Here is a 16080-nt window from a genome sequence, read left to right on the forward strand (position 1 = left end):
TATCCAAAAGCGAGTTGCGGAAGAAAAAACGATGAGCACAGCTTTCGGTTGCTAAGCGTTGCGTGTATTCAGTTCGTGATATATGAAGCTACTCCATGGCATCGTGCTGCTTCCAAAATGGATTCGAAAGAGCCGTTGTCAAAAGCACCTTCAATATCAAGAAAAACTCCTAAACTTAATTGCTTTTGCGAAAAGGGTTTTCAATGTTGTAGACAGCATTGTGCAACAGGATGATAGCAAAGTTCCCCCGCTGATATGCATGTAGCGTTGCATGTAGCGAGGGCTCGCCAAAGCTGACATCCGATTTGAGAAGGAAGGTCAGACTGATCGATCTCAAACTTTTTGCCTCCTCATAAGTGACGCGGCAACCTTTGGGAATGAATTTTACAGATATTTCCCGCCACACTAATGGAATGCATCTTGATGTAAGACTATGCATGAAATGATCATATCCTCTTTGCAGTAGCACTGGAATGATTCCATCTTTTCCCGAAGACTAATACGGAGCAAACCTTTCAATCGCCCATTTGATCGATTCGGTTGTCACCGTTCTACGATCAAATGCGCAAGAATCAGAAATACTTGCAAAAAAAAACTCAGGAGCAGTCGTCAGTAATGGCTCCGTACAGCCTGGTATGTATGTGTCAAAAAGACAATTGAGCACTACATCTTCATCAAACGAGTATTTACCATTAATCTACTATACTCGTCGAGATATGAGATATTTGTGCAGAGGATTTTCCAACCACTTCGCTCAGAGGATCGAAGGGCATTTCTGTATGCTTTGCGAACCAACTTAAATGCTTCCGACCCATCCCTGCGTCTGCGATTGCAAGCTCTTCTACATAGATTTTAGAGTCGAACAAGATCGGTATTCCACCAAGGTGTTCTCTCTAGAAGCACGCATAACTCGAAGCGGACAAGCCTCTTAGTATGCTGCTTGGTATGAGTGAGTATGTTTTATATACGATGCGAGCCAGTTTGACAATCCATCTAACACTTCTTCTCTGCCAGCTTGTACAAATGTTGGACGATTTCATACATTAAGTATGTGTAGGAAAAAAATCGTGGCAATTTCTGTATGGTAGTAGGAAAGCTAGCTGTGGGTCTAGTATTAATGCTCTTCCCCTACGAGGACAATCTGGGCGGCAGGCAAACTTCAGACTGTCTAATTTACTGAGCCCTTCAGTTCCCTTGTGCCATTTAGTACCACTTCCTCGTTGAGCTTCCGACTGGATCGTAAAGTAGGCGGTCTAGTTCCCGACGATGGATCTAGCCTACTTCTACGAAGTTCCCCGGTGAGAGAAGTTCGAAAGCGAGCAAACCAGCCTGGTGCCGAGGTCAGTTCGGCGATTCCGGTAGAGTAGGGCGTCCGGTTTGCTGGTGCCCCGGCGCGACTGGTGGTTTCTCGTCGCGGTCTACGCAGTTTAGTTCCCGGCGGTGAATCTGACTACGCTAACGGAGAGTTCCCCGCCGAAAGATACCGATTCTTATTTGGTTTCAATACCACAACTTCTTGAGCCCTTTGGCTCCGTGACCGGTGCCATTTAGCACCGCAACTCCTTTATTTCTCGTCTTGGGCCATTAAGCACTACTTCCTTGATGAGCCATTCAGCTCCTCGACTTGTTCGCTAACTACTCGGTCTAGTCCCCGGCGATGCACCTGACCTACTCCGCTAGGTGCCGAGGTCAGTTCGGCGATTCCGGTAAAGCAGGGCGTCCAGTTCACTAGTGCTCTAATGACCCGCGACTCGTCGCGGTCTGCTCAGTCTAGTCCCCAGCGGTGAATCTAACTTGCGCTGACGGAGAGTTCCCTGGCAAAAAAAGTTCTCCCAATACCGATTCTTCTTTGGTTTTCGCTATTTTCCTATCGAAACAACCGGTGGGGTGCCGTGGGTGGCCTGGCGATTCCGGATGGAGCGTGACGTCCTGTTCGCTGACGTTTCAACGACTCATACTCGGCGACATTTGTCCTCGACTCCGAGACCGACTGCCACAACAGCAGTTGGGCTGCTGCACAATGGTTAAGATTTAGCTGTGTGACGTTCACGGCTTTTTCTTATTTGCCTCACCGAAGGGACACGAAGGTCCGCCCATAGCATGATTACGGGCTTGCTTCTTAGCGGTGCAGATAAGGCATTTATGTGCCTTAGTGCTGGATTCAGCATGGAATCTAGCTCAAAGAAAACAACCGATTCCGACTCTATCGGTTGACGCATTTGAGCTGAAATTCATGCTGGAAGTCCGAATCGGTTCCGGACTAGTTTGACTAGGTAGAGGAATAACCGCTTTAAATTTTGTCGCACTCGGCCACAAAAAAACATGACGACAGTAGCGCACCTGGTTTATATATCCAAACTACCTTCGAAACCGTTAGAGATTTTACACAAGTTGAATGCTGAAGATGGACGTCTGTTCTCTGTGGTGCAGCCCCGCTGCTTATGCCCCTCCTCGCCGCAGCGACGACATAGTTTGCTCCTGTCTGTACCCTTACATTCGTACGACTTATGGCCGGACTCAAGACACCGATAGCACCTATTCACTGAAGGCGGCTGGGGTATGCTAACTGGGCATACAGACCAGCCTATCTTCAGTTTACCTATCACGGTAACCTTATTTGCATCTGCCTTCAGTAGTCTGAGATAGGCTACTTGCGTGCCGGAGGGTCCCTCTCTCAAGCGCACGCTCTATTGTTACGTCACATTGTTCCTTGACGGCTGCGACGACATCGTCTGCGGTCGTGAACTCGTCCAGTTGTTTACACTGGAGAGTTATTTCTGCCCCTAACGACCTCACCTGGGTGCCTTCACCCAGGACTTCTTGGGCCCAAGGCCTTATACACTGCACTGGATTGTGCCCCTCGCTTCAGCACTAAAAGCATTTCGCCTGTATTGGTGCGACTCACGCTGCGCACGTCTTGCCAGAGGGCCGAGAGGCTTTCGGCCGCCCTCATCGACTTTAGGACGTCGGCATATTCGTCCTTGTCGGTCTTTAACCACAAGGCCTCGCCTCTGTCCTTGGCCTTCTTGGCGGGCCGCGGTGCATCCGGTATCGGTGTCGGCTTCTTCTTAGTGACCAGCGTCCAGGGGTTTACGCACCCCCTGTCCCGGTTGCGCCGAATTGCTGGTACCTTCTCTCTGCCCGGCGGGGTCATTTTCGCCCCGGTTTACCTCGACCGAACGGCGTTTGGCCTTGCCCTTCGAGAGGAACTCAGTCGCCGCTTCAAGCGACTTGGCTCCTCCATAGAAGGGGAAGGGGAAGGCCCCTGTCTGGGTACTTCTGTCGGCCTTCTCTCTTCCCTTCCTCTTGGAGGTCACTGTCTGGGTTTCTCTGTAGGACTTTTCTCCCGACATTCCACCCTCTTGGCGTAAGCCTGTTGTTCTTGTCTAGCGACACGAACAGCCTTCCGGAGCACCAGCAGGCTCTGTTTCAGCTCCTTGCTGATATTTTGCTTCGTGTTAGTGAATTCGATTATTGAATCGAGCTGCTCCACCACTTTACGCATCGCGTATTTTCTACCACTGCTGGAGGGTCACTGGTGCTGTCGGATACAACCCTCGTCGCTCCACTACTCTCCCCACTGGGGGGAGACCTCATCAAACCACCTTTAGCAAAGGGGTTCGGTACCTCCGATTGTTTGTTTTTATTGTTTTTCATGTCGCTCATTGATCCCACGAGTCGCGCTAGAAAGAAACGTCCGCCACGCCAGAGCTCCGCAGTAACGTGGTAAGGGAAACTTACTGTGGGGGTTGTCCAGGTACCCCACAGGCTCCGTTAACGATCGAGCATCGTTTTCACCCCCTCGATCACTCATCCCTCGGCACGGATCGCTTCACGCCTTGGACTTGGGGTTATGACCTTTTTTGCTTTACGTGGTGACCGCGGCCCAGATCACCACAACCATCCTTCTTTACCAGAGCTTTGGACCTGTAGCTCTGGTTCTCAATAGTTCCAAGTACGTAGGTGCTACTATTTAGTCAAGGTGGTCGTTAAAACTCAACCGGTGTGGTGCACTTGATCGGATCGATTTCCAAATAAAAATTTTTTTCCTTGCAAAAAAACATGTTGACCAAAAAATTGAGTTTTGTTGTGCTCTTTTGACAAAATTTCATTGTAAAGAATCGGAATTTTCTTGATGAAAAAGGAACCGTTCAAGTACACAAGAATGTAAACACAAACAATTAAAAAAAATATATGGAAATCGGATGAATAGTTTTTGAGATATCACGTAACGGTACTTTTCAAAAAACTTTATTCCGAGATAATTGCGTTTAGAGTTTTGTGGTAAAGAGCCAGCGGTTTGCAAACGGTTGTAATTTAAAATCTAATGTTCCGATCTGGATGAAATTTTGCATAGATGTTTTCCAAAGTATCTGCTTTTAGAATATTCAATTTTTTGTATTTGTATATAACTCCTTAAGTAGCTTTCCAACATAGAAATTCCCTTTATGGAAATACGGCTGTTAAACCAATGCCATGGAAGCGGTTCCTTCCTGCACAAGGAGGTATAGATTAATAGTGGTTGTATGTCTTTGCTGTAGACTAATTTGTGCTACTCTAACCATACTCGATCACTGCGTTACACATTTCATCATCAATACTTGTTGTACAGCAACTAGAAGATACCAAATACGTTGACTATAAGCTCCTACACTGCCGCTAGAAGCATAATTATCCCATGTGTATAGGGATTCCCATAGCACATGGGCCAATTATGCTTCTAGCGGCAGTATAGCGAACCCCGAAATGGGTCTTAGGGACATGAGCATCATTAGAATCTTACGATTTGCGAAGTAACAAAAGTACACTGTATGTCTGAGATTGGCATAACACAGCAAGGGTAAGAGCCACGACACTCTGTGCGCGACTGCCGTATTTTAGTCCTGGCCATTCTGGAGAGGAGGAACCCAATGGATCAATTCTTGGTTGCGATACTACAACCCACCGAATACCAAACGACACCACGCTGGTTTTGTCCGGAAAAATATAAGTTTTATCAACTTTCAAAAACCACTTTAGTAAAGAAAAGTGAAGTTGAGAGAGAGAGAGAGAGAGAGAGAGAGAGAGAGAGAGAGAAAGAGAACTCATTCCTGGTGTCAATGAAAAACACCAGTTAGTGCCCTACATGTACTCGCAAAAGGTTGAGGCAGCAACCGTGGATCTAATTTAGATGTCCAAAACAGTAAACACCAACACATTAGGAACGACGTCAGTAAGATCCTTATCATGATAGTCACAGTAAACCATTCGAGTAGATCGCGGCCATAACTCGGCGTTAATTGGCTTTCGAAAGCTAGTCCAGCTCGCTGGTTGAGTCATTACCGGCAGAACTAAAAGGGACATCGGCATCGAATGAAATTCAGCCGTCTCACTACAATAATACAGAGAAGATAGCAGCACAACCATGTAGTAAAATAGAAATAGGTAGCGTGAAGACGGGAAGCAAATCCCGGGGGGCGCACATCTACCTCTCCCCCGCTATGGATAGGCGAGGACTGGCAGAACAAGAGGTTTAGGTTTAAGCAGCAGACTTACTGCAGTAAGAATCCGACAGCCATGAGCCAGCAAGTTGTGAACTCTTGTAAAGATTCCCCTTCGTCACACATATCTAAAATGGTTTTCGTTATGTATTGAATTCCATTTTCAAACGATTCTCTTGTTATTTTGAATATGTATATTCGTTTCCTTTACTTCATATCTAGACCAACATGTGAAAAGGACGTAAATGCAAATGAAAGTTTCTTTGTTTACTTTCTCTACCGTCAATTACTCGGCCGCTTTTACCTTTGCCGCTTAACTCTTAGCATAGTATGCTAGGCGAAATCAGTCTTTCGTTATATACTGAAAAAACATTGGGAGGTTCTATGATAAAGCCGTAATAATCGAAAGAGAAAGTAAACTTTCAGAGGCTCTCATTTGCACTTACGCCCTTTTCGCGTGTTGGTATAAATATGATGCACATCACTCTGAATAGCGGTCAATCATTCCTCCAGCTTTATCTAGCACAACCTCCAGCTTCTCATTTATGTGCTTCTGCTGGTCGAGCATTTCAAGCTGCCTCATCAAGACCATCCGCTGTAGTTGGATTGTCGAGAAACTTTCAAGCTCTGATCGAGGTTCTGATAGTTCGGATCCAGTCTAAAACATCGAAAACAGTTTAGATAGCGTTGATAATACGAGAATACAATTTTTATATATTACCGTTTTCTTCAAACGTCTACCCTTTGGTAGAGGAGGAGAAAACTTTTCATCTGTTGCAGTCACTAACGGGTTGGGAAGTAATGAAGAGTTTTTCGGTTCTGCGGCAACCATGGCGGAGAATTGCGATGAGCCCTCGCCCGCTATATCGTTGCGTTCCTTCAGGCCCGTTTTCCTAGCTCCAACCGATATCCCGTCTACGAATTCACACTTTATTTATTTAAGAAACCTATGTTATATATTCTGTACTTACAGTTCACCTTTGATACTGCTGGGTTTTCTTCAGCTCCTAGGAGGTCATAAATAATTTTTTCTCCTGGATTCAGACAAATTTGGCGGTTTCCGGTAGCCTTTTTATCGGTTTTTGCTTTTATTCGGGCCTTCATGTTGTTTACTTTCTTCATAATTTGTTTTTCTGTGATTTCCATTCCAGTCTCCACCAAGAAATACATTATGATTTCTTTTGCCGCATTTGATTTTTGTTTTCTTACTTGCGGGGTTTGACTTTTTTCCAAGAGGACGCTTCCGAACCGGCGCAAAGCTGAGGCAAAAAGAAAATCACTGATATGTTGAGATTTCTCTGAAACGTCCTTGTCGATTTCGTTCTCTTCATCATTCTGATCATTTTCCGGATAGGAAAATTCTATTTGCAGCGACTGGAGCTCTTCAAACGCTCGTTTTTCAGCCATTGCGCGTATTTTCACCGAACTGGAGACAACACAGTTTTGTTTTGAATGTAGAATGCAAGATGTGGAAAGAGAAGGTGGAAACATTTGTTGTTTTTGAGTAACATCAACAACACCATCCAATTGAAACGACGCTTGTAAGTACGTAGTAAAAATCTCTTAAAAATAACCAATCATATCTGTGATAGTAAAGGCACAGACAAACAGATATAACACTATGGCGGATCTTACACTTTCAATATATTGACGGATTAATAGAATGCCTATAGGTACAACAATCCTATTTGAATGACATCGTCATCGTCAGCGGCTAATATTTTAATATTTTTGTCAATACTAGAGAGCATTGGGCTTCTCTCTTATTGAGTTCTTGTCGCCCGGTCTCACGAACACTTCTGCAGCTTCCTGGTTGAAAACAATCCCATTTGATTTTTCCGTCTTTGTTTATTATTTTCCACCAGCTAGTGATGTAGTGTTTGCGTCATGTGACGTGTACATACATGAGCCGTAGAAAAGTCTATGCCCTGAAACAATTCTCGTCAAATATTTGATTAAGGGCGAAAAATTCACTTTGAGTGGAAATTCCTAACAAACAGTTACTCGCCAATCACAGATGTACAGTATTAAACAAAAGATAAAGTTTTATCTTTCATTCACTGCTATAAACTGTGAACGGTCAGTTTGTTCACAATTACCCTTCAAAAGGAATTTTGGTAGTTGGCTTTTACGCGCTAAGCATATGTTTGTCGAGAATTTTTCACTAGTGGTCGGTACCCCAAATGTTTCAGTGGCGCCATAATCGCATATGCGACGACAGTCCCAACTAAAATATACATTTGAAATGGTCGTTAACTCTGGGGAAGAATTGTTTTAAGTGTAATGTCTGTTAGCCTGTGGTGAATGTGGCCTCATTTTATGCGCGAGTGCATTTCTCACATTTTTCGAAAGAATAGAAACATGTGAAGGAGAAAACAAGAACACCTGATGCCTTACTTCGTTCTGATTGGTTAGCGATGTAAATATTTTCGTTTTGCGAGCCCGCTCGCCATAGTGATTTACACCACATACAAGCTTCTTTTTCATTGATTAGTTGTGCCGTTCTTATGCTCCGCAGATCCGGATGCCATGAATATTTTCACAAGAAAATAAAGTTAAAATACTCTAAAATGAAACCACTTTTCTATTTTACCTCTTGACTCATAACAAAGTATGATATCACATGTTTTTTCTATTCTCATAAATATCTCTGTTCACTTAAAAAAATAACGCAGTACTCACAAGTATACATTTAAATGTGGACACCTTACATAGTCTACCGTGAGTTGCACATGTAGCATAAGCTCATGTTCGAAAGTAGTATAAACTACCTGTTCGAATTTGTTTTTATTCATACCAACTATGTAGTTTACTCTGGAGACTTCACTTTTCAGTAGATGCTACAAGCATCGCAGTTTGCTATTTTGAAGTAGAATACTTCTAACGTTTCAATATGGGGTCCCGTTTCAAAAATTTCAGTTGAGAAATTTTCCCAGGTTTGAAATACGAGTATCTTCCGTTCTACTGGACGAAATCGCAATATTTTTGCACTATCTGATCGGAAATTTGTGCACGTATTTCGTATTAAATTTCGGAATTACTGCGACTACTGTAAATAAACCAAAACAAGGATTTTCAGAAAATCCTTCGGAAACAGCGAGGAAAATGCGCAATTTGCCAGCATATCCCACGCAGAGCCGTCAAAAAGGAGCATGTAAGCGTTTCATTACATACGGGAATGTTATATATACAGGTCACACGAGCTTGTTTTGTATCAGTGGGTGCTCGCTTACCACACGAGCAACATGCTCGTCCGGACGGTACAATGAGCGGTATCATGTTTGCGTTCCCGTACCAAGCGTCATCGCAAGGTTCTTCGTGATAAAATCCAGGGAATCACCAAATTCGGCGTCTGGCTCGTCGTGGTGGTGTAAAATGCATCTCCAATTTAATCTACGAATGCTGATGGTGTGCAGAAAAATGTCATCCGAGATGCCGTGACCTACACTGAACACGCCAAGCGCAAAACCGCAATGAATGTCGTCTATACTCTGAAGCGGCAGGGACGCACTTTGTATGGATTTGGAAGTTGAAAAGGTAGAACTCACTTGTATCATTATAAAAAAGGCCCTTTTCAGGGCCACCAAAACCATTTCAAAGAATAAGTTTGCATTTTCTGTTTCATGGACTGTTTCTCCCTGGAGAGCAATTTGGGTTAAACCCTAAATTATGATTTATTTCAGTACGTAAATTGCAAATATGGTCAGAAAAAAACTGGAGTGAAGTGGAAAACATTTTTACTAGGCGCATTCAAAAAAGGTTTCAATTCTCAAACATTTTACCAAGGTGCCGTATTACATTACTCTCTTTACCCTGAGTGTTCGATAATCTCCGTAGTGGACACACAATTTCAATTTTGTTCTTTATCAAAAATATGTGGTCGACCAACGAAGGGGTGGAGCTTCGAAGAACACATATTGAGGACAACACAAAAAAGGACGAGCTTACATTGTGCTGTAGTCAGGTATAAAAACTCAGCATGCTGTTGCTCACGCTCAGTTCGTTTCCAGCATCAGCATGCAGCAGTTCGTTTGCAGCATCTCCCGCAAAATTCAAACCGCCGTCCGTTTGCTGCTGTCAGAAGAGTTGGCCAAGCACGCCGTCTTCGATGGCACCAAAACTGTTACCATATACACCAGCACCAAGTAAATTTCGAACACTGCCCAAAGAAAAGGCCCTTTTCAGGGCCATCAATTTATCGACAAAGAATGAAATTGAAGTTTTGTTATTACAAGCATCAGCTTGTCAAGAGCGTTGGATGGTAAGTGAGCCACTTGTGAACAATACCGTCGCTTTCACGAGAATGGCACAAAATCAAAAGTTATTTGTGATTTATAGACATTTTAGTGTAATGATTCAATTTACAAAAATCGAACGTTTTCTAACGTTTCGATATAGGTGCTCCGTTTCAAAATTTTCGGCCAGAATGCTGCCTGTTTTTTCAAACGTGAAAATCTGCTGTTGTATTGAATGAAAACCTTCGATTTTTGCGCTGATTGGAAATAGTTGTGACTAATTCTGTAGAATGTACAATTACTGAAATAACGGATTTTGTGAAAGCAGTGGTTGGTCCGTACAATTCGATTCCAAGCGAGCCAGACTAGTTTTCGTTGGAAGGTCCACCTCTGACAATAGAAGTAAACTATTTTATTTTGAATTCAACTACAACTTCCTTGAAAACAGCACTGCTAAAAAACTTTTGGGAAAAACGCGCAAACCTAAATTTTCCACTATAATGGAAATTGCCTGTGCCCAGCCGCACTGCATCATCAAGATTGATAGTAATTCAAGCCGGGAGGAAAGAGGTTGTAAGGCAATGGAAAACGAAAATTTCATTTATATCTTACTGGAATATAATTGGCTGGTCCTGAAAAGAACTTGTTGGTTTGTGGTTTATATTGGGTCACAATTTAGGCCTACTCGATTGCTGATAGCTGTGAATTTCTCGCAGGGCGACAGTTTCTGTTCAGTAGTGATGAGGCTTCCTAACGCCAACCGTGACTGGGGCACTTTTTCACGGCCTTCGTTGCTTACTGCTTGCGGGGAGGCTTTCCTCCGGTGGACTTACGAGCGGTATGTTTGGTACGGGCCATTTATCAACAAAGAATCGAATTGACATTTTGTTATTACAAGCATCCGAAAGTAGCTTGCCAAGAGCGTTCGATGGCAAGTGAGCTACTTGTGAACAATATAGTAGATTTCACGTAGAATGACACAAAATAAAAAGTTATCATTTGTGTGTTTGTTTACAGTTTCGTGTTTACTAGGCGCATTCAAAAACGGTTTCAATTCTCAAACATTTTACCAAAGTGCCGTATTACATTACTCTTTTTACCCTAAGTGTTCGATAACCTCCGTATTGGAAACACAATTTCAATTTTGTTCTTTATCAAAAATATGTGGTCGACCAACAAAGGGGTGGAGCTACGAAGAACACATATTGAGGACAACACAAAAAAGGACGAGCTTACATTGTGCTGTAGTCAGGTATAAAAACTCAGCATGCTGCTGTTCACGATCAGTTCGTTTGCAGCATCAGCATGCAGCAGTTTGTTTGCAGCATCTCCCGCAAAATTCAAACCGCAGTCCGTTTGCTGCTGTCAGAAGAGTTGGCCAAGCACGCCGTCTTCGATGGCACCAAGTAAATTTCGAACACTGCCCAAAGAAAAGGCCCTTTTCAGGGCCATCAATTTATCGACAAAGAATCGAATTGAAATTTTATTACAAGCATCAGAATGTGGCTTGCCAAGAGCGTTGGATGGTAAGTGAGCCACTTGTGAACAATATCGTCGCTTTCAAGTCGAATGGCACAAAATAAAAAAGTTATTTGTGTGATTTGTAGACTGGTTAGTGTAATGATTCAATTTACAAAACCTATTTTAATCCACCTAGCGGTGCAATTGTGCCTTTCTCAATCATGGATCACGAGAATGTGTGCGTTGTTTATATTCATTAAAAGCTTTTAAATGCATATATTACATTTTATTATTATACATCACATGACAACTATATACAGGAAAATAAATCATTATTCGAGTTCTAAAATTTTGAAAAAGAAAAAACAGCCACGGTAATATTGAACTGAAATACCTTTCTATTGAGAAAGGCAAAAAGGTGCGAAATCGTCAGTCCCAAAAAGTCGATTTTTACAAAAAAAAAATTTTCGAGATAACATAAAATCTCGACGTTTCATGCATTTTACAGATGTTTGGCATCAAAAATACGAATTCGATTTCTGAAATTTCATGAGGTCCCACCTTTGAAAAAAAATTTGAGTTCCGGCTTATATGGGAATTTCATATGTGACCGGACGGTTTAGTCTATATGTCCGGAACCATATAAGCGATCCGTATGAAATTTTATAGACATCTATGGGGATATTATAGCTATCATTTGGGACTAAGTTTGTGAAAATCGGCCCAACCATTTCAGGGAAACTGATGTGAGTTCGTAAATTTTGAAAGATGGCCGCTTTTCCCGGGCACTTCCGGAACCGTCTATGGTGGTCAATGTAGTCAACGAAAGTTTGGTTGGCCGTCGGTGACCTAGAACAGCAAATTTAAGTTGTTTGAGAGACATTTTAGCGAAATTTTTACCTTTTTTGCTTTCATCGGAGTATCGGTTTGAATCACAATTTGCTATGTGATCGCACGCCACAACCTGTAACTCCGGAAGTCGGATCGGGATGAAATTAAATAGCCATTTACGGGGACGCAATACCTTTCATTTGAGGCCAAGTTTAGTCGAATCGGTCTAGCCATCTCCGAGAAACCGATGTGACTGTTATTCTGAATTTAGATATTTCCGCCGGGGCTTCCGGAACCGATGATGGTGGCCAATGTGGCCAAATAGACTTTGAATGGATGTTAGTGACCTAATACTACAAATCGAAGCAGTTGTGGTCATATTTTGGAAAAAAATTCACCTTTATACATTCATTGCAGAATTTATTAAAATCGACATTTTCTGCGTGTTCGTACTCATCACCCTGTAATTCCGGAACCGGAAGTCGGATCCATTAGAAATTCAATAGCAGCCTATGGGAACGTTGCACCTTTCATTTGGGATTAAGTTTGTAAAAATCGGTTCATCCATCTCTGAGAAAAGTGAGTGAGATTGTGTTCGCGTACACACACACAGACGCACATACACACACACATACATACACACACACATACATACACACACAGACATTTGCCGAACTCGACGAACTGAATCGAATGGTATATGTCACTCGGCCCTCCGGGCCTCCGTTAAAAACTCGGTTTTCAGAGCAATTTCAATACCTTTCTATTGAGAAAGGCAAAAAATTTCGTGATAACATAAAATCTCGACGTTTCATGCATTTTAAAGATGTTTGGCATCAAAAATACGAATTCGATTTCTGAAATTTCATGGGGTCCCCCCTTTGAAAAAAATTTTGAGTTCCGGCTTATATGGGAATTTCATGTGTGACCGGACCGTTCAGTCTATATTTCCGGAACCATACAAGCGGTCCGTGCGAAATTTTACAGACATCTGTGGGGATAATATAGCTATCATTTGGGACTAAGTTTGTGAAAATCGGCCCAACCATTTCCGAGAAACTGATATGAGTTTGCTAGTTATGAAAGATGGCCGCTTTTCCCGGGCACTTCTGGAACCGTCTATGGTGGTCAATGTAGTCAACGAAAGTTTGTTTGGCCGTCGGTGACCTAGAACTGCAAAGTTAAGTTATTTGAGAGACATTTTAGCGAAATTTTTACCTTTTTTGCTTCCATCGGGGTATCGGTTTGAATCACAATTTGCTATGTGATCGCACGCCACAACCCGTAACTCCGGAACCGGAAGTCGGTTGGGGATAAAATTTAATAGCCATTTACGGGGACGCAATACCTTTCATTTGAGGTCAAGTTTAGTCGAATCGGTCTAGCCATCTCCGAGAAACCGATGTGACTGTTACTCTGAATTTGGATACTTCCGCCGGGGCTTCCGGAACCGATGATGGTGGCCAATGTGACCAAAGAGACTTTGAATGGCTGTTAATGACCTAGTACTACAAATCGAAGCAGTTGTGGTCACATTTTGGAAAAAATTTCACCATTATACATTCATTGCAGAATTTCTTAAAATCGACGTTTTCTGCGTGATCGTATTCATCACCCTGTAATTCCGGAACCGGAAGTCGGATCCATTAGAAATTCAATAGCAGCCTATGGGAACGTTGCACCTTTCATTTGGGACTAAGTTTGTAAAAATCGGTTCATCCATCTCTGAGAAAAGTGAGTGAGATTGTGTTCGCGTACACACACACAGACGCACATACACACACACATACATACACACACACATACATACACACACAGACATTTGCCGAACTCGACGAACTGAATCGAATGGTATATGTCACTCGGCCCTCCGGGCCTCCGTTAAAAAGTCGGTTTTCAGAGCAATTGCAATACCTTTCTATTGAGAAAGGCAAAAATGTAGAATGTTCAATTACTGAAAATAACAGTTTTTGTGAAAGCAGTGGTTGGTCCATACAATTCGATTCCAAGCGAGCCAGACTAGTTTTAGTTGGAAGGTGCATCTCTGACAATAAAAATAAACTATTTTATTTTGAATTCAACTACAACTTCTTTGAAAACAACACAGCTAAAAACTTTTGGGAAAAACGCGCAAACCTAAATTTTCCACCATAATAAAAACTAGTGCCCCCGCCGCACAGCATCATCAAGATTGATAGTTATTCAAGCCGGGAGGAAAGGGAGAGGGAGGTTGTAAGGCAATGGAAAATTTCATTTATAATAATAATACTTTATAATTGGCTGGTTCTGAAAACAACTTGTTGGTTTGTGGTTTATTTTGGGTCACAATTTAGGCCCGCTCGATTTCTGATAGCTGTGAATTTTTCGCAGGGCGACTGTTTCTGTTCGGTAGCGATGAGGCTCTTAACGCCAACCGTGACTGGGGCACTTTTACACGACCTTCGTTGCCAACCAGCCCCCTGTCAAGGACGACGTCTCTGTACAGCCAGCATCACTGCCATGAAAGGCAAAACATTGATTTTGAACCGAATGATTAGAAGCTGTATTTAGTTACAAAATGTCGATTAAATTAAATTATTAAATCATCCCACAAGATGCAAAACGTCGTGTGGAATGCTTGAATATCGAGCATAGTGCCGAACATAATTCTTTGTTTGGGGCTTTATAGCTATAACGCCCCATATATGTCGGTCGCTGTCAAACTCCATATGATGGTATAGGGTTGCCAGGGGGTTGTTGCCAACTGCTTGCGGGGAGCCTTTCCTCCGGTGGACTTACGAGCGGTTTGTTTGGTACAGGCCATGTAGCGAAAAATGCTGATCTGCTACTTCTCTGATGCTGGTAGTAGGACGACGGTCAAACGCTCGTTTGCGTGCCTTCATTCATAAAAGTTCAACAATATTTTCAAAGAATGTTGCAAATTGTCAACTTGATAATTCCAAAAATACTCCAAATAAACTATGAATGTGCTAAAGTCGACAAAATCGCATAGAAATTGCTTATTCCAGAGCAGAATTTACCGGTCTAAAGTGTATTCTACTTCACTCCGGTTATGTCTCTGACATTACCCACCCATCTTTTTTATTCATACGACCCAATCAATACTGTTGGTTGAAATTACCAACTAATTTATTTGTTGGCTTTTCAGTAGTTTCAACAAATATTTCGTTTGAAACAACAAAATCATGATGAGTTTAACCGAACAAACAAGTTTGAAGAAACAAAAACAAATCTTTTGTATCAACCAAAGGAGGGAGCAACTCAAATTTAGCTGAAATTAAACAAACAATTCTGTTGGTTTTTAACAAAGGGATCAGTTAGATCTAACAAGCTGTATTTGGATTCAACAATGTTTCTATTTAAAATGTAAACAGAAGTATTTGTTGAACTAAACCAAATACATGCTTTCGAAAAACGCCCAGTTCAGTTTTAAAAAGCTATTCGCCACGTTTTAGACTCAACTAAACGTTTTGTTGATTCGAAAAGGCCTGAGTCTTCTGCGTGTACCCAGTTAAACTCATTCCGGAACCGGTTCAGATTTCTGAATGGAGTTATTTTGCTTATGTGCCTTTTCGATAATCCATCTTTTCGCCAACAGTCAGGCTTCAGAATCGGCTTATTTAAGGTATGTATAAAGCTTTGTTAGTGTCCATTTGAAGTAAGTATTAACCGGAATTGTTTACGTTTTGTTTATCGGCCCATTTGAAATGTTCTCGTCGAATATATCCCGCTCGGACGTGCCTGGCAGGATTCCCCCCAGATAGCAGGCAGCGAAATAAAAACTCTGGCAGAATTTCTGGGGGTCTGGCTGGCAGAGCGCTGCCCAGCCGGCCGGCTCAAATGCAACAACCGTTTCTGGCAGAATTTTTCGCCTTACGGTTATTAACGGTTTTTTCTGCCGGATTTCTGCCAGGCTCGGACCGGCAGGACCGGTTTTGTACCGCTTCAGGTTTTGCTTGTATTTTTTCTTATTTTTTTTTTAATTTTATGTAAATTTATAATAAAAACATGTCTGGAGACATGAAATCCATATTACTTACCTGATTTGAAACCAAAATCTTTGTTGCTTCCTA

At 42.4% G+C, this 16080-nt stretch overlaps 1 protein-coding gene across 1 annotated transcript; it reads right to left on the reverse strand.

The window, feature by feature from the left end:
* Window positions 1–5841: 5841 nt before the first annotated feature.
* LOC131682843 (uncharacterized) lies at window positions 5842–7086 on the reverse strand. Its single transcript, XM_058964616.1, has 3 exons — window positions 6452–7086; window positions 6202–6395; window positions 5842–6138 (listed from the first exon to the last, which is right to left on the reverse strand). The coding sequence occupies exons 1-3, from the start codon at window positions 6969–6971 to the stop codon at window positions 5962–5964; spliced, it is 891 nt and encodes a 296-aa protein (XP_058820599.1). The 5' UTR covers window positions 6972–7086; the 3' UTR covers window positions 5842–5961.
* Window positions 7087–16080: the final 8994 nt, after the last annotated feature.

The sequence above is a fragment of the Topomyia yanbarensis genome, chromosome 2, assembly GCF_030247195.1.
Source record: "Topomyia yanbarensis strain Yona2022 chromosome 2, ASM3024719v1, whole genome shotgun sequence".
NCBI classification, from domain to species: Eukaryota; Metazoa; Arthropoda; class Insecta; order Diptera; family Culicidae; genus Topomyia; species Topomyia yanbarensis.

Excerpts from the sequence above, each read along its gene's own strand:
- LOC131682843 (XM_058964616.1), bottom strand. The coding sequence starts at position 6,971 with ATGTTTCCACCTTCTCTTTCCACATCTTGCATTCTACATTCAAAACAA. Across the intron at positions 6,396-6,451 it reads AGCAGTATCAAAGGTGAACT|ACGGGATATCGGTTGGAGCT; the intron begins GTAAGTACAGAA and ends GTGAATTCGTAG. Across the intron at positions 6,139-6,201 it reads GTAGACGTTTGAAGAAAACG|ACTGGATCCGAACTATCAGA; the intron begins GTAATATATAAA and ends TCGATGTTTTAG.